The 19,238-nt window shown below is 35.4% G+C and overlaps 1 protein-coding gene across 1 annotated transcript in view; it reads right to left on the bottom strand.

The window, feature by feature from the left end:
* MALRD1 (MAM and LDL receptor class A domain containing 1) overlaps positions 1-19,238 on the bottom strand; it is a 477,766-nt gene that overhangs the window by 104,927 nt on the left and 353,601 nt on the right. The window contains 1 exon segment of the mRNA XM_039877626.1: positions 7,191-7,389. Within this exon segment, the coding sequence (XP_039733560.1) occupies positions 7,191-7,389 (199 nt within the window).

Below are 19,238 nucleotides of genomic sequence, written 5' to 3'. Positions count from 1 at the left end.
CCCTCTGTCTCTGTCTCTGTCTCTGTCTCTGTCTCTGTCTCTCTGTCTCTCTGTCTGTCTCTCTCTTTCTCCTTTCCCTTTCCCTTTCTCTTTCCCCCAGAATCAAGGATTTGAGAACAGGACTGCTAGAAGAATTCACTGGTGGTAGTGAAGGGAGGTACTATATAAAATCAGTAGGTGGCAACTTTTACTTATTCATCTCTTCATTTAATGTATTTATTTCTCTACAGGTCTACTCTTCTGGAGCTTACACTATAACAGGGGCTAGAAGATTAATTTGGTAGTAATATATGACAAATGTCAGTGAATTAGAAAAAAACATTACGCAGCCATTACAGAGATTCTGACGAGTAATAAGAACATCTTGAACTACAGTTTGAGCAGTAAAATGTAACTAAAGGTGAGGAAAGAGCAAAATCTACAGAATTTGAAGCCTGAGTTATGTTTAGAGTAAGGAAATGGAGGAGTAGAAAAACTGGTTTTAAAGTAGGCATTTAGAGAAAGACAGAAAGGCAATGAAAATTTAACGACATCTCCTTACAGTTGTGCGTAACCAAGAGCTTTTTCAAGATTCTTTATCAGCTCATACGAAAGGTACAAATATCCTTCTTATGAAATAAGTTTCATTAGCCATATTCTTGATTCATAATGCTAAGTAAATGTACGCATTCTTCGTTTCGAACCACAGTCTCAGTTTTCATTCAGCTGGGAGGAAGGTAGCAGCAGGAATCTTGAGGCTCATTTCTCTGGCCACGTGTGCTGCAGCCTGTTGGCAGACTGTGTGCATCTCTTCCCACCTTCAGCTCTAGTAATGGCACACCGGCTATCTGGGAGTATTTACAACCAGGAAGTAGGCAAATGCTACAAACCATGGCTTTCTATTCTTTTCTTTTCTTTTTGAGAGCTAGTTTATCAGCACACTACTATATATTTCTCACGGGTAGTCCTTGATGCGTCAAGAAATTACTTCTGGATACTGGATGCTGTCTCCAAGTCCAATGAAGTTGTCTTAGAACCAAAAATCTTAGAGTTGAGAGAGTCTCAAAAGTAATTTATACTTTAAACTTCCAGGTATGAATCATTCCAATATTTTCTTAGATTGTAAACTCCTGGAGAACTAGTGATACTAGTATATTCATATCTGTCCTTCCAATTCAAATCCAGGAGAGCACATAGTAGAGTTTCAGCACTGAGTGAAGGGCTGACTTACTCATGTTCACAAACACACCAAGTAGTGAGAAGTCTTCTGCATCTAAACGGCAGTGACATTTCTGCTTTTACCTGTCTGCCCTAACCCCTAAGCCCCTTTTCACTCTCTTCTGCTTCTCTGGACTCCTCTTCTGTGTCATTTTCTGGACCTCCCTTCTGCTTTCCTGAACCTCGTCCACAAATCCAGTCTCCCATATGATCATAAAATGACAGACTTGGAAGGGACTTAAGAGATCATCTATTTCATTTCCCCAAAGGCAAATCCTGTTGGTCGTTCGCTAATATCTCTCCCCTCTTCCCTCTTCCCCTCTGTCTCTGTCTCTGTCTCTGTCTCTGTCTCTCTGTCTCTCTGTCTCTCTGTCTCTCTGTCTGTCTCTCTCTTTCTCCTTTCCCTTTCCCTTTCTCTTTCCCCCAGAATCAAGGATTTGAGAACAGGACTGCTAGAAGAATTCACTGGTGGTAGTGAAGGGAGGTACTATATAAAATCAGTAGGTGGCAACTTTTACTTATTCATCTCTTCATTTAATGTATTTATTTCTCTACTTATGGAGCATGTTCGCTGAGTATCTACTTTATAACAGAAAGTCTTCTAGGCATGTAGAATACATCATTGAAGATGATGAATACAGACCAACATCTCCACCTTTAAATAGTTTGCATTCAAGGGAAGACACCTGTTCTGGAAATGTTCCAGAGTAATCCTTGCTGTTCCAGCCCAGAGATGTGAAACGAGAATGAGAATATTCAAAAATGAAATGAGAGCTATTGTTATTTAGCGATGATAATATAAACAATGAGAACTTCTGGCTGCTTATTCTCTTTGAATCCCTTATGAATTTCATTCTTTATTTTGTTTGGCACCTCGGTAGTTGCTGTCAATTTTATATTTACCAAGTCGGGTTAAAAAAAAAAGATGCCCTGGGATAGTATTTCTTTTTGTTGGAATCTGCAATCACTCCCTGAAGATCTATTTTCTTTCAATTTAACAAAAACAATCTAGTTGGAAAAATTGTTCATAAAGTTCATAAACTCCCCAAACTGGAGTTTTCTCTTAAACACAAAGTGAATTTTGTTATTTACTGCATATTTATATAATGGAGGTCAGACTCAGAATTTTTCAGGTAGGAATGTTATTCAGTGTCAGACAAGATGTCTTAGGTCACTTAAGAATTACTGTTAGGTTTTTCTAAATGATTCTTCAATTGCCTGAAATAGTGAATGAAACTATTTTAGATAAAGCACATTTCATAAATCTTGACTATAATCATTTCATGGATGAGAAAAATCAGGTCAAATGGGCAGTAAGTGGTTTACTGAAGACTTGAACTCAGTTCCTGATTAGTGTTGCTACTTGTATTCATTCCCTAAGGCTGCTATAACTAAGCACAAACTGGGTAGCTTAAAATGATAGAAGCTTATTCTCTCACAGTTCTGCAGGACAAAAGTTTAAATTCAAGGTTCTCGACAGAGCCATCCTTTCTCTGAAGGCTCTAAGGCAGAACTCAGTCCATGCCTTTTCTTAGCTTCCAGTTTTGCTGGCAATCTGCATTCCTTAATTCATAGAGGCATCACTTCCATTTCCGCCTCCTTCGTCACGTGGTATTTTTCTCTGTGAGCGTGTTTCTTTGTCCCTTGTCTTCTTCTTATGAGGACACCAGTTATATTGTAGTAAGGTCAACCCCACTCCGGTATGATTTCATCTGAATTTACATCTTAATTATATCTGCAAAGACCATGTTTTCAAATAAGGTCACATTCTAAGGAAGGATATGCATTTTGGGGTGATATTACTTGTCCCAGGACACCAGTAAATTCCTACGCTGAGATAATCTGCTTCTTACCTGTCATTCCCCCTCCAGTTGTGTCTACTGGTATTTGTCCCCTTATTAGACTCCTGACAATATTATGTGTATGTACCATATCTTCAAGCATCTTATAATTTCTCATACACTTTTGTTTCAAGCCTTTTATTATAGTTCCGCATTTCTTTGTATTATGGAAGAGGACAGTTTTGGGGGAGAAGGGTAGAAGATAGTTAAAACAACAAAAACTCTAATATAAGGTTGAAATGAAGTTGAGAGTCACCTGTTTTTAATGTTAGAATGTTAATCTGTACATGAGAAAAAAGATGGTATGATAAATGTAAAGATCCGAATGTCTTACTATAAGAGCTGGAGAATATTACCTAAGTTAATTGAGTTGCCTTAGTTCATTTGAATCTAGACTAAGGAAAGATGAAAAAAGCAAGCAGTTTTGATTGTATAGACGATTTCACATTCTCTGAGGGCTAACTGAAAAAGAACACACATAAATGAATACTGGAAAAAATCTACTTAAACTTCTTTCTCTTGCTTTGTTCAATAAATATTCATTGTAGCAGCTCTTATACTATCAGAATTTCTGCATTTTTTACAATTATATTTCACTGGGAAACTGTGTCCTATTCTGGGCATTTTCATTCAATAAAAATAGTAAGTTTGAAGAGAAATTTATCAAAATTTAACCAATTTTGAATTTTATGGGAAAATAATGCTTCCTTTATCCAGCATTACTAGGAAAGAAAGCTTTCCTGGCTAAGTGCTAACTAACACTTAAAAGATCATTTTTACTGTAGGTTTCTGAGACATACATATGTATTTTCTTCCTTCTTGAAAGCCTTTGAAAATTCTGTATGCGGAAAGTGACATCAGAAAGATGGTAGAATAGGAGGAGGTCCCTAGCTTACATCCTCAATTCCCTCCCTACAAATGATGCTCTCTCACTGGACAAAGTGCCTTTGGGGCTGACTTTGGACCCAGTAGGAGGTTGTGAAGCCCAAGACCAGGAGAACTACTTCGAGAAGGCAGGTCTCACCCTGGTGGCAGGCTTGCTGAATGTGGTCCTGGCTACAGACCAAAAGTAGTCCAGTCCCCCGTGGACTCAGTACAGCCCTGCTGAGCTGAAGTTCCATCGGCCAGGGGGCCTGTGAGGAGCCAGGCCTCAGCAACAGGCCCACTGACCTTCGACTACACTATGAATCCTGAAGCAATCCTGTGCCCTGGCTCTAGCCCTGTTCTCTGGCGGTTTATAGAGTCAGTCCTGCCCACACAGAGACCCAGCAACACCCATTTGTGCCCCTGGAAGCAGGACTGTAGGCTGTAGTTCTGGCTGTGGACCCTGAAGCTGTCCCGTGACTCAGTTCCAACCCTGCTCTTCCATGGTCCAGGGACAATGCTGCTCACCCAGAAACTGGCAGTGACATGCTTGTCTGTGCCCTCAATAAAAGGCCAGCTGACCACAGCTGTGGTCCTTGAGGCAGGCTTGTGACCTGGCGTGAGTCCTTCTCTACCATGGGCAGGGGGCAGATCTGCCCACCCAAGGACCTGGCAAGAGCCACACCCATCAGCAGGCCCAGTAACAGACCTATTGATCTTGGACATGACTGTGGATCCAGAAGCAGCCCTATGATCCAGCTACAGCCCTGCTTTATGACAGTGTTGGAGGAGGTCCTGCAGGCCCTGGAACCCACCCAGGGATACAGTGGGAGTCACACATGTCTATTCGTCTGGTAACAGGTCTGTCATCTACAGACTCAATAATAGACCCAGAAGTGACCCATGACCTAATGCCAGCCCTGCATCATCCACCTGGGGATCCAGCAGGAACTATCCCCGGCTACATCCCTGGTAACAGGCCAGCCAACCATGGACCTGTTGGTGGACCTGGCAGCAGCCACGTGACCCATCTCAAGCCCACTCAGTTGTGTTCCAAATTTCCTGGTTCTTGTGTTAGGCTCTGTAGATGGAATAGATAAGCTCCTCTTGCTTTTCAGGAGCTCAAAATTAGTGGGAAATTTATAGGTATATGTGTATATATTTATATATATATATATATGTGCGTGTGCATATGTGTGCATGTGTGTGTGTGTGAGAGAGAGGAGAGAGACAGACAGACAGACAAGAAGAATGAGTAGTGGAAGAAAAAAAACTAAATACATAGGACAGAGAAAACTTTGATGGAACAGTACTGAGAGGATTTGATAATGGAAATGACTAAGAACAGATATTTACTCTTGAAAAAATAGAGGGTTTTTTTTCCTGAGACAAATGGTGACAAAAAGAGTTTAGCTGTACATGCAGAACTCTTGGAGGTGGAAAAGGGATTTTGCTACGAAAGGGCTCTATTTTCTATGCAAAGGATATAAGAATATTGACAGAGTGAAGGAAGTTCAAAGGAGAGGTCGAAGAATTTGAAGATTGTTGAAGAGAAACAGTGCCAGGGAACAGGGACACATGTGTCTAGGATACGTGAAGGTCCGGCCAAGGGAGTACACCAAAACTTCTGGCGTCTCAGTGACCATGACCAGGAGCGGTTTGGAAAATATGAATGGTTATAGTAACTCATTTTTAAAGATTGATAAAGCCACTATGACTGGACATAAACTGGATACTTACATCTATTCTGGAGGGAAGGTCTGATAAATAAATGTGGAAATACATGCAAAGTATTTAGCAGAGTACCTGGCCCATAATTAGGACCCAAATTTATGTTATAATGAAAAAATAGGACAAAATATAATTCAAAGTGCTGATTGAGAATAAAATTGAGGTATTAGACCATTAAATCTGGAATTATTAGGAACAAATAATAAAGGAGCTGTTTTACGGGGCAAAAAAGCAGAAAGCATTGAGAACCTAGAATTATATATTTTCTTATTATGTTGGAAAACAGGTTTAGGAGAAGTAATCAAGAGGTAGAGAATATAATGATTAGATGAAATTTTCAACCCTGTTTTCAGAGGGAATGATAAGGTCCTGAATGCAATGATGGCAGTTGGCTAATGAGGAAAGATATTTATGAAGGTGATTGGATTTGAAGAGGTCAGTGTTTTGCACAGGCTGAATCATCGAGGAATTGAGATTGCCCAGGATTTAAGATTCAGAGGAAAACCATAAGAATAAGAACTCAGATGTGTGGCCTTAAAAAGGAGAAACTTTTGAGTAAGGCTTTAAGAACAAATTTTTGGAAGAGGCATCGAGTGGCTTGAAAGACAATGACCCTACTATCTAGCGTTAGAATTTTGAAGACTTTCTGAGAGAACAAATAGCCACTTAAATGGAAACATCTTAAGCAGCCGAAATTCAGATTTTAGTGAAGGGGATGATTTCTTAGAAAAGAAGTCAATGACAGGACTTTTTTTTAATGCAATAGAATAAGAGTTCTAGGTTGTAGAGTAGAAACAGTTAGGAGAAGGGAAATGGCTCAGGCACAGGGAAAAGCTAATATGGGTGGAAAAGACAGTGCAAAATATGTTAGATGACCAGAGGGATCTTTACCTTGAGCAGTTATTGCAAACCTTTGGACATAAAGAACGTAGACAATAAAGCTATATTAATGAAACTATATTCCCACCATGTTTCTTAAAGAACTTAAGTCAAAGTTATTTTGTTGCCTAGACAACATGAACATTTCATGGTAAAGTGTCACAGGCAGAAAAACTTTCCCTCCTACAACATGTATTACTCTGTCTTCCATATATGAGCAGGATTAAACCTAGAAAGAAGTGCAATTCCTCAGAAATTCCCAGTTCTTCTGTGCTGGCTGGAAAATTACTGCTTGGCTATTGCCCATGGGAACATAGGCTATCACCCATGGGAACATAACATTCTAACAATAAGCTTTCTGCTTCTGTACCCCCGCTTGCACACCTGACCTATGGGTTGACAGGTAGTGAATAGGAAAAAAATAGACCTTTGTGTTTAAGACAGAATGAGGAATGGGATTTAGGGCTTAAAATCCCTGTACCTATACATTTCGGGGCTGCTTAATTTGGGGTCTGTGTACCCCTGGCAGACCCGGCTTGCTGAATAAAGAGCGTGTTTCCTATAACTTACTGATTTCTGGTGGTTTGTGTGTCTTTTGGGGGCTGGTGGCTACAACACTTCTACATTTAGATATTAAAAGCGACTCGTGTACACCCATTTTCTGAAGGAATCACTTACCTCCAGATACACATTCCGGCGGAAAGGAGATATCGTCAAGGGCAATAAAGATGTCTTCACTTCCACTCAAATCAGCTTCAAACACCACCTTGAAAAAGCTGTTCCTGGAGAGATGCTCTTGTCCATACATCCAACTGGTTCTTGTATCAATCACCGACCACGTCAGGATGTTTAGTCCAGATTCTTTGATGGTGTACACCTAACAATGGGGAAGAAAAGAGAGAAAAAGCAACTCTATGGTTTGGATGTTAGAAGCATTTCCTATCCAAGGCAGTAGAATCTTCTCAATGTAAATGGAAACCGCCATTGAATTGTTTTGGCTGGTTTCCATGGTGTTGAAGAAAGGAGAAGGTCTGGAGGGTACTCTAAATTGACTTAAAGTTTTTAGGTTTTTGATGTGTGGAGACTAATCTTATTTCCATATCAATACAACCTGTCAGCTGCTGCAAATTAAAATGTGATTAGCCCTTTCCTTTGATTGGCCATGTAATAAACCCATCATCTCAAAATCATGGCTTGGTGGTTCAGAGGACAAACTTGGAGCTAGATTGTCTGTATTTGAATCCTGATTCTGCTCTTACAGGGATCCAGGCTGTTAATGAAAGAATGGAGTCTGGCGATGTGACAGCGCAATATCTTGAGCATAATATTTTCGGTACGTATAAAGTGTGGTTATAAAGCGAGTGTATGAATGTTATATTTTCTTTGGTTAATTAAACCTTTGGTTTTGTCATATCAATTTCTGTACACCGAATTGGTCATGGTAAAAAACCGTAACTATTTTAAGCATCTGAGAAGCTAGGGTATACAACTAGAATTTCTCATTGCTAAAGAACATCTATGTTAATTAAGGTCATATCTCTGGAGAAAAATAAAATCTTCATATTAAATGAATATGAAAGTATATAAGTCATTTCGCAAATCAAAGTAACATACAAGAAATATTTTAACATTTTGACAGAAAATCTTTCTGAATTAACTAACATCAATATTCAAGATATTTTAAAATGAAGTACTAATATATTTAACAAACAAGAAATAGAAATAGCTTTGAAAGCAGCCACCATGCCAAGTTTTAATTATTTTTTAAACAGTAAAATCATTTCAAAATAAAAACTGCCATTTCATTGACTTTTCAAAAATAAAAAATGCCATTTCATTGACTTTTCAAAAAAAAATCTATATTTAAACAACAACGAAAAAGGTAAAGTTGAAAAGATATTTTTCCTACATTTTGTTTTTGCACTGAACTTTTACAGTTATCATTTAGCTAGATGCCATATATACACATGGTTGCAATGTACTTCAACTGTTACTCACATGACTCTTGCTTTTACATAAGAAAAATAAGACCCAGAGAAGAGAAAACACATAGATAGTAATTTTCTTCTATTGCGATAGTCCTTTTATCCAATAATATTCCCCTTTATTGAAAAACCTTACTATTTCACTTTTTATTATTAGTGTCAAAATTCATCTACAGATAATTTATCCTATAAACATTTATCCAAAATATACACTATCGGGAAAGGATAATACCACTTATCCTGTTACATTTGATATTATATTGACATTCCAGAAACAGTACCAAGAACCACTAAGTAAGTCCAATCCAGAAATGAAGCTTGTTGTCAGTATTCACCACTACAAAAAGTCTGAGGTGATGTCAGAAATCAACCTGTTAATGGAAGTTAAATGAAACACCAAAAATAAATCAAGATGATAGACTAAAGAAAAACAAAAATTACCCAAAGTTTGGAAACCTGAAAAATGAGACTTTGGACCAACATTTTGGAAAAGTAGATATTTCCTAAGCAAAAATCACTTTTTTATATTGATTTCTCAATAAATGAAATACTGTAAGACTCAACATGAAAGTAATTTGGGTCAGTTGAATGTTTCTGCTCTCACACATAAGCAAACACTCATCCTAAAAAGTCTTCAGCAACAGGATATGGTGAATACTTAATTTTCAAATTCATGCAAAATTTCTCCGTTTTTTAAGAATAAAAATAAAAAGATATGAAGCTTACAGTTCGACTTCATAACAAAACAATTCCACGAAATTAAACTAAATTGAGCTCTTCTGTTTGCATAAATTCTGGCTTACATAGCAAAGATTTAAAAGGGAATAGCTTTATTTATTTTGTAACTCCTTTTTCTAGGAAAATCAGTTCAGAAATCTAATTATATACAACACTTTCTGTATTTTTCCAAAACCATAGCATAGATGTATTTTATTTATTAATGTATCTATTTTATTGTTTTTATACTTCATTTTCCTCTCTGCTTCCAATCATTCTAATCTTCAATTAATCCTACATGCTCTGGGCATGTAGGATTAGGCCCTTTCTTTCCATTCTCTTTTCACTCTGCTTCTCAAAACCTCATCATGACATCCCCTGACTGTCCCTCCAATCTGCCATCTACCACATAGTATTAACTCTCCATTATATGTCAACTTCTCTTATACCACTAGTTCATCTTAATCTAGTCCAGATTAATTCTGGTTAACTTCACTAACTCACTGCTTAACTCCAATGAAACTCCTTGACAAGTTCATGTGATGTTTCAATAGTAACACATATTTATAATACCTCCAGTGCATTAAACGTTCCAACTGCATGTTATGTTGCGTTTCTCCAACCACGATAGTCAATGGAAAAATTAGAAAAATCATTAAAGAACTCTTTATAATGCTGGGTTTTATTTACAGTAAGGCTAAAATTATAATATGTATTTCTTGTCTTTCAATAGAAATAAAATTCATTGTCTCTTGAGAGTTTGTGTGTGTGTCAGTGTGTGTGTGTGATAACTCTCAGCAAAAGATTTATTTTAAAAATCTTTTAAACATCTATTACTCTAAAAAAGAAAAATGGATAATATGTTTAAAATAATTATAATTTCATTTATAATTTCATATTTAACTACACACATTTTACTGAAAAGCCCATTGATCTTATAATAATTCATCAATAATCACTTATTAGTTGAAATAGTTTTCTAAAAATCAACCGATGGATGAATAATGTGTCTTCTGTTTTGAAATTCTAAATTTTGGTTGAACAAAATTTAATAAATTTACCAATTAATAAAATAATAGTCAAAATTATATATTATAAAATAATCATTTTATTGTGATTTTTATCATAAAACAATATGGATTCAAATGAAGATATTATAATAAAGTTCATGTATTATAATAAATGTTGTATTATAGTCAAAGATAATATTGTAATCCAAGTAACTAATATAGGGCAGGAGAAACTTAAAGAGAACTTACTAAATAAAACATAGATAGAATAAAATAATATGCTATCTAAATAGAAACATCATAGTATCATCTAATTAAATTTATGTCAGGTTTCCAAGGAAGCAACTCCTTAGGACTTAATTAGAATAAACAACAGATATGAAGAAGTAATGAAAAATATGAGTGCTAATGATTAACTTCTAGCAAAGTATGGATGTTAGAGAAAAGCTCCTTCAACAATATCCATGTCTCTAGGTTGTCCAGGTAAAGAACTGAACAAACTTGATTAGTAGCTTTTCTTGTAGCTAGCCAGGATCTCCAGGTGCCTGGGACATTGAAAACAGGTCACTGGTGCTAATTAGAGTCCTGAATGGACATTTCTGGATATCAGAAACACTTCAGCCATTTCCCTTTGTATTTAGCTCATTAAAATTAGTACATGATATGCATCTGCAAGAAGAAACCTTGGCTTTACTTGGCCCTCAGTTACTCTCTGTTGTTCTGCTAGGTATTTGCTCTTTAGCCACCACTGATAAGGAAAATCAATGAATTGAGCTATGCTTAATTCTCAGCAGTACACAATTTCTCGTGGTTTCACTTGAAAACACTCAAATTTTATAAAAGAAAAAAAGAAAAAAATCCAAAGTAATGGAAAGGGAAATTTTCCTCATAAAGAAGAGATTATAGTCCTTAAACTCACTTAATAAAGAATAAACATAACAATGGTATTAACTCATATTAATGAAAATTTAGCACATTCACGTATATTATATGAACCCTACTATATGTGTGAGTGTAGGGTAAGACTATTAACTGCCATCTACAGATCTAGATTTAGAAATGTAGAGAGAGATGAAACAATTCATTACATCATAGAACATAAGACTCCCAGTGTCCAGTCCAGCAAGGAAGGAACTTGGAAATCATCGCTTTGGTCCTCACAGCAAGAGAAAAGCTGAACGAACTGCAAATCGTCAACTCTTCTTAGACCCATCAGACAACTGAGGTCACAGAGCAATCATAACCACTGTCCTCCAAACTGGAGAGAGAGATAAGTGGACACTGAGAATCACAACTTTCCAGAGCAAAAGCCTGTGACAACCAGTAGTGGGGTAGGAAAACCTGAATGAACTACGACCGATAAACTGCTGGAGGCTCACTGTGGACAAGTTTGAAAGTTAAACATTCATGGGAGAATCCCATACTTATCATGAGTTTGATCTCTAGGAGTCCTACCAGGTTCTCAGATTGAAAAACAAAGAAAACTCCCCTCAAATTTTTTGCAGGAGGAAGGGGAAAGTAGACATTTTGAAATATATCCAGAACATTCTGTTCTTCTTATCAACCTGTCCTCAAGGCAAACTATTTAGAGTCTAATTTACTGGGGTTTACCAGAGCCTAACAAATTGATGGAAAGAAAATACTCAGCTCTAGCCCCTAGTAATTTTCCATTGGGGAAAGGAAATAAGCAAATAAGAACTACATTAGACTTCTTTTCATAAACCATGCAAATAAGAAGGCAGTGACATTAAACATTTAAAGTGCTGAAAGAAAAAAAGAAACAAACCTCCAACCTAGAATTCCGTATCTGATAAACTTATCAAAATAAGGAGAAATAAAGATTTTCTCAGACAAACAAAAAGTTGGGGAAGTTTTTCTCTAGCAGATTTACCTTGCAAGTAAAGTTAAAAGAAGTTCTTCAGAGAGAAGGAAAATGATAATGATTAGAAAAATCAGACCTTCTTAAAGAAAAGACAAGTGTTAGAGAAGAAATAAATAAAGGTAAAAAAAACCTTTTATTTTTCTTATTATTAATTAATGTAATAAATAACAGTTTGTTAAAAATAATAGCAAGAAGGTATTCAGCGATTTTAATTTTGGGGTAAGTAAAATGAATGGCAGCATGTTATAAGAGATGGGAGGGAGGAATTCAGAATACTATGTTATAGGTACTTGAACTACCTTTGAAGTGGTACAGTGTTATTTGAAAATAGATTTGGATTATTTACAAATGCATATTGCAAATTCATGAGCCAACAATAAAGATTTAAAAATATGCTAAGATATGCTAAGAGATATGCTAAGAGAGGAGAAAAAAGGAAATCATATGAAATGCTCAACTAAAACAAAGAAAGCAAAAAAGAGTGGGAACAAAAAAAGAGAAAGAACGAGGTCAATAATTATAAAATAAAAACAAATATGCTACATATTAATCCAACTATCAATAATCACTTGAAATGTCAGTTTTCTAAACATGACACTTAAAAGACATAATTTTAGAGTAGATTAAAAAATCAGACACAGCTATATATTGTCTGTAAGAAACCTAATTTAAATATAAAGAAATAGGTTAAAAGTAAAGGGATGGAAAAAAATATGCCTTGTTAATATTAACGAAAAGAAAGTTGGAAAAATTATCTTAACTTTGAGTAAAGCAGACTTCAGAGAAAGGAAAATTATCAGGGACAAAAGGGTATTACTTACGAAAATGGTCTATTCTTTAAGACAACATAACAATCTTGAATGTGTATGCAACTTACAACATCAATGAGGCAAAAACTGGTAGAACTGTAAGGAAAAAAATAGAAAAATTTGCTCTTATAGTTGGAGCTGTCAACATTTTTCCATCAGTAATTTACAGATCAGGAGGCAACAAATTAGTAAGGACATAGTTGAACTTCATAGTATCAATCACCTGGATCTAACTTACATTTATAGAATATTTCATTTAGCAATATATCTATTATTCTCAAACACACAGGGAACACTTGTCAAGATGGATGACATTCTGGGCTAATAAAATACACTATAACAAATTTAAAAAATTGAAATAGAAATCATACAATATATACTTTCAGATCACAATGTAATTTAACTAGGAAGCAATAGGAAGGTAGCTGGAAAACCCCAAATTACTTGGAAATTATACAATATGTTTCTCAATAACACACGAGTTAGGGAAGTCACAAGAAAAACTAAAACTATTGAAAATTAAATGAAAATGAGAATATAGCTAATCAAAATTTGTAGGATGCAGGGAATCAGTGCTTACAAGATTTTGAAGAATTAAACATATATAGTAAAAAGTAAGAAAGTTTAAAATCAATAATCTAAGTGGTTCTTTGAAAAGAGTAATAATATTGCTAAACTTCCAGTCAGGTCACCTAAGGAAAAAAAGAGAGAAGACACAAACATAACATCGAAAATGAAAGATGAAAGATCACTACTGGTCTTCTGAAAGGATAATAAGGGTCATATTAATGACTCTAGGTTCACAAATTTGCTAATGTAGATGAAATTGACCAATTGCTTGGAAGTCATATCCACCAAAAGTCAGACAAAGAGAAATAGATAATCTGGGTAGGCCTGTAACTATTAATGAAATGAATCGATTATGAATAACCTTCCAAAACAGAAAGCACCAGACCCAGATGAATTCACTAGTGAATTTTAACAAACATTTAAGGAAGAAATTTTACTAATTCTCTATAATCATATCCATAAAATAGAAGCAGAGAGAACCTTTAAAATTCATTCTGTGAGGTCAGCTTTACCCTGTTGTCATAACCAGACAAAGATATTACATTACTACAACCACCAGGTAGGATTTACTCCAGGTACTCTAGGTTGGTAAACGTTGGAAAACTGACTAATCATATCAGCAGGATATAGAAGAAAAATCATATAATTAGACAGATACAGGAAAAAACATGTGACAAAATCAAAACTGATTCAGGGTAACAACTCTTTAGAAACTAGAAGTAGGAAGAGAGCTTCCTCAACTTGATAAAGAACATCTACAAAAGACCTACAGTTAATCTCATTCTTGTGGCGAGAAACTAGGTACTTTCCTGCTAAGATCAGGAACTAGCAAGGATGTCTGATCTCATTGCTTCTATTCAACATTGCCCTGGAAATCCTGGCTAATGCAATTTTTTTAAAAAAAGAAATAAAAGATATACTGATTGGGAAGAAATAAAAATGCCTTTGTTTGCAAATGACATGTTTATCTATGTAGGACTCCAAAGAATCAATAAAAAATCCTCCTAAAACTAATAAGCAATTTATAACAAAGTTGCGGGACACAAGGTTAATATACAAATGTCAATTATTTTCTCTAATAATGAACAATTGGATTTGAAATTAAAAACACAGTACAATTTGTATTTCCACAGAAAAAAATATATATGTATAAATGTAAAGTACATGATCTACATAATAATAGATCTAATAGGTCTGTTATTAGATTTAAATTGTTACATATAAAGTAAGTACCAAACTAAATACATGCCCTTTTAATTATTTACAAGTTTGCTATTACAGATCAAACATCATCTATTCTAAAAACAGAGTTAATTTAGTAGGATGAGTCATGTCAATGAATATGTTAATTGGGTGATTTCACCATGAGGAGATGATACTCTTTTGGGATTTAAAAAATAATTTCAGGATGCCATTTCCAGGGTTTTCCAGTTTTTTGTTTTTTGTTTTTGTTTTTTAATAAAAGCATTGTTAGCATCCTTGTAAATAAGGGGAATGAGAACCAGGAAGCTTTAGAGATTTTCTAAGTTTCTGGTCATTGGTAACTTAGAAAGCTGGGTCTAGGACAAAGGTTTCCTGTATTTCAGTCAATTGCCTTTCCTGAACATCACTCAGTTTGCAGTAAACACCACTATCTGTATCAGAGGAGGAAGAGCTGAGAACAATTTCAGCTTCTATGCACGTGGAAATTGAAAATGGCTGATTTGTATTTAGCTCTACAACATTAACCTCACATTCTTTGAAAGAGGCAGACTATTTAGAGGTAATAAGAAATAAAGCACTAACCAAGTGTCTCTTAATAGCTGAATGACCTGTGTAGCATTCAGTGTTAGCCTGATACATGTTTTTTCTCCCAACTAATAATATCACTGTACAGATTACCTTCAAAATGCCTTCAAAACACCTTCCGTCAAGATGAAAAAAAATTTAGACTGCAAACAGCAACTAGAAAAATTAATGGAATAGTAAGTTGATTTACTTTTCTTTGAGTGTGCTCTGCAAAATTGTAATTATTTGAAAAAAATGATTTCTGATTCTGATGACTAACTAAAAACATATGTTTACCTATACTCATCAAAAATGTTCTATGGCAAAGACAAGAAAAATACTGAACTAAATCCACAGAAGCACTGGAAAATCAGCAACATAGCTACCAACGTACAAAAATAGTAAGAACTTTCTGGACATTTTAAACCAAATGGAACCTGTTTCATGGAAAGACATAAACAAAACTGAGGAACTTCAAACACCTACAGGTGAAAAAAAGACCAACCAAAAAAAAGTGACTTTTCCTGGCAGAATTCTGAAAAAACTCATAGATGGAGAGCATAAAGAAGGACTATGCATGTGTCACTAGCTGGTAATTCATCAAAGAACTCCAGTAAAAGTCAGGTTAATTCTTTCTATTAGGAGTTGCTGATCTGAGAATTCATAGCTAGAACACACAGGGTGGGTGAACATTGCTGACGTGGGAGATCTGACACATGAGTTTCCACAACTGGGCACTGAGACCAGAGGGGTGAGGTAGTATATCCCTTGCGACTGTCATGAACTACTTGTACCTCCCTCAACAAATACACAAGGTACCACTGCATCACAAATGCAAGCCCACTAGAAAACACAATTCCTCCTTTAGCCCAGAGCAACATAAACCAGAGATCTTGATTCAGAACACATATGCACTGCTAGAAGAATGGAAGTCCTTATTTGATCGGAAGCAAAATATATATAGTAATATTATTCAATTTAGACTCATCTATATATAGTAATAGACATGGTTGAGGAAAATTCTGAGAGGCGTTAAATTGAACAGAATACTACCTTGAGGAAGACTGCTAATAGAAGAGATGGGAAAATAAATAAAGATATAATTAATTGAGAGATGTGGGTGTCCATCATATCTATAAAACAGAACAAGATACCCTGAAAAAGAAGCATTCAGAGTTCTTGGAAATTAACAACACGATTGCTAAAATAAAACCCCAGAGGTGAACTGAATAGCGGAATTCGTACAGATAAAATTCCCAAAAGTGAACTAGAAAACTCAACGAAGCTATCAGACTATCGTGCCAGAGGACCAAGAGATGAAAACTTTGAGAATATATGTTAGGGGATAGCAAGCATAGATCCAGAACTTTCCACATCTAATGGATTTTATAGAAGGAGATAAATAAATTACAGATCGAAATCTCCTGGTGGTGAAAAATGATGAGAGCCCATCAAATTTCCAGGGGAATTTATGAACTCTGGGGATCAATAAATATTTCCACACTTCCTGAGAGAAAAATAGGATATGTAAAAGTCCTGGAGGAGAAATCATCAGACAGACAACTGTCTTTTACAGGGCAGACAGCAATGAATATTAGAATGCAAAGCAACAATGCCTTCAATAACTTAAGAAAAAATAATTTTGAACCTAGAAGTTCATACCCAACCAAATATCTTTCCAATGTGGGTACATGATATGTTTTCTTCCATCAATCAGGAACTCAGAAAGCTTACCAACTACGTACCCACTATTTCTGAAATGCGTGTAAATAAAAAATGTTATTATGGGCTGCATGTGCTTGTCCCAGAGTTCACATGTTGAACTCTAAACTCCAGTACTTAAAAATGTGACTGTATTTGGAGACAGGGCCTATACAGAGGTGATTAAATTAAGATGAGGCCATTAAGGTGGGCCCTAATCCAATCTTGCTGGTGTACTCATAAGAAGAAATTTGGACACAGGAAGAGACATACCAGAGATGAGCACACACAGGGGAAAAAACTCACGAGGACATGGTGAGACGGCTAGCATCTACAAACGAAGGAGAGAGAACTCAGAAGAAATCAAACCTGTCGACACCTCGATCTTGGACCAGTAGTATCCAGAACCATGAGCTACCCAGTTGTTTAAGCTGCCCAGTGTTTTGTGAAAGCAGCCATAGCAAATTAATATATATACCAATCACAGAGATTCAACATGGCGGATCGCATGGGAATCAGTAAAGTGTAGTGAGCAAAGATAACTGGTAAGGTTCTTGGTAATCACATACTGGCGAGGCATTTTAAAGAATGTGATTGCCAAGAGAGTAGATGAATTATTTATACCTTGAATCTTATGTTCTGGCCAATTTTAATCAGCCATAGAGCTGTTTGGGAGGATCAGCTGGGTCAATAAAATCTTGCCAGAGGTCTTCATTTATTTGAAGAGTGGGTAGGTTAGAGGTATGCAATTAATTTTCAATGATAATGGATAAATATTTTAAATAGATTTACTAAAAATTAAGTGTCCACTTCAGAAAAAAGACAAAGCAATTAAAATTTATAAATACTGAAAATAAGCAAAAATAAAGGATATACAATCGACCCAACTAAAGACAAAGGTAAACGAAAAAGTAATGAAATACGAAAAAAAGACAAATAGAAAACACACCAAAAAATAGGTCTCCATCATAATGAAACAGTGATCACAACCCTGAACTGATTTATAAAAAAATGGAAGGTCAGATTACAGGAAAAAAATTGCCCTGTTTATAGCTGACATGATTAAAGCCATGTATCATGGAATATTAAAAATAAAGGAATGGGTGAGATACTAAGGAAATTATTTTAAAAATGGTAAGAACATCCATGTTATTAACAGACAAAATAAGATATCAGGGAAAGTTAGCTCTCTAACATCTCAAAGTAAATTCAATGAGTTCATTCACATAATATAGGGAAAGTATAAAGAGAGACATTTAATATTAATAAAAGTTGCAATTCTTCAAGAGGTGTAATTGTTTTGAATCTTTAGGCATTCAATATATGGCTTTGAACTCTAAAAGGCCGAGACTGATAAAAACAAAAAGACAAACAGATTTTTATAATTATACTGGAGGAAATTAAAATGTCTTTTACCTAAATCGACAAATTAAGTAGATAGCAGTGATAAGGACGTAGGAGATTATGATTTATTTCTGTTTCTATCTTTGCATCTCTCTATGCATCTATCTTTGTATCCAACTGAGAAGCAATCATTCTTTCATCCATCTGTAGAAAATTTACGAATGCATATATGAATTTAATGTATGATAATGACAGCGTGTCAAATCAACGGGGGAGGACATAGTACTGAATTAATGGTGCTGGAATGACTGGCTTGCTATTTGGGAAAAAATCATGAACTTCTAACTTCTTATCATACATATACAAAATAAAATACAAGTGGATTAATTAGTTTAATCTAGAAATCAAAATTGTATAAAACTAAAATCAATAAGAATATTTTGTTATTTTATGGCAGAAAAATACTTCCTAAACAAAGCATTAAAGCTAAGATCTATAAGAAAAGTAGATGAACAGATTTCATGAAATAAAAATGTAAAAGAAAAGGTGCTTTAACTGAATATGGTAAATTTTTTTGTGAGAATTCATATTAGCTCGTGACCCAGACTTCTAAGCAAAATGATTTTTGGTTCTTTTTCAAGGTGACTTTGTATCTAGTCCGTTAGTAGGCAGGTGTAAGAAATATCTTCTTTTGCAAATTCCCATGTCTGTGTCTTAAAACTGGGCCACGATTTTAATTTTTAGCAGCATAACTCTTCAACTTGAGGTCACTTCTTTTTCTGCTTTTATTATATTCTAAAGAGTAAGCCTAGTTTGAAGGTCAAATTAGATGAGCTCCTTCTCTTGAGTGCCGGCCTTTGCATTTTGCATGATTCCTCCCCATCCTTCCTAATTTATAATTTCACAGCAAGTTATAGCAGTAGTTTTACCATCCTAAGCTT

This window comes from Pteropus medius, unplaced genomic scaffold (genome assembly GCF_902729225.1).
Source record: "Pteropus medius unplaced genomic scaffold, Ma_sr-lr_union100, whole genome shotgun sequence".
NCBI lineage: Eukaryota > Metazoa > Chordata > Mammalia > Chiroptera > Pteropodidae > Pteropus > Pteropus medius.
This window is presented reverse-complemented; position numbering and strand designations above follow the sequence as displayed.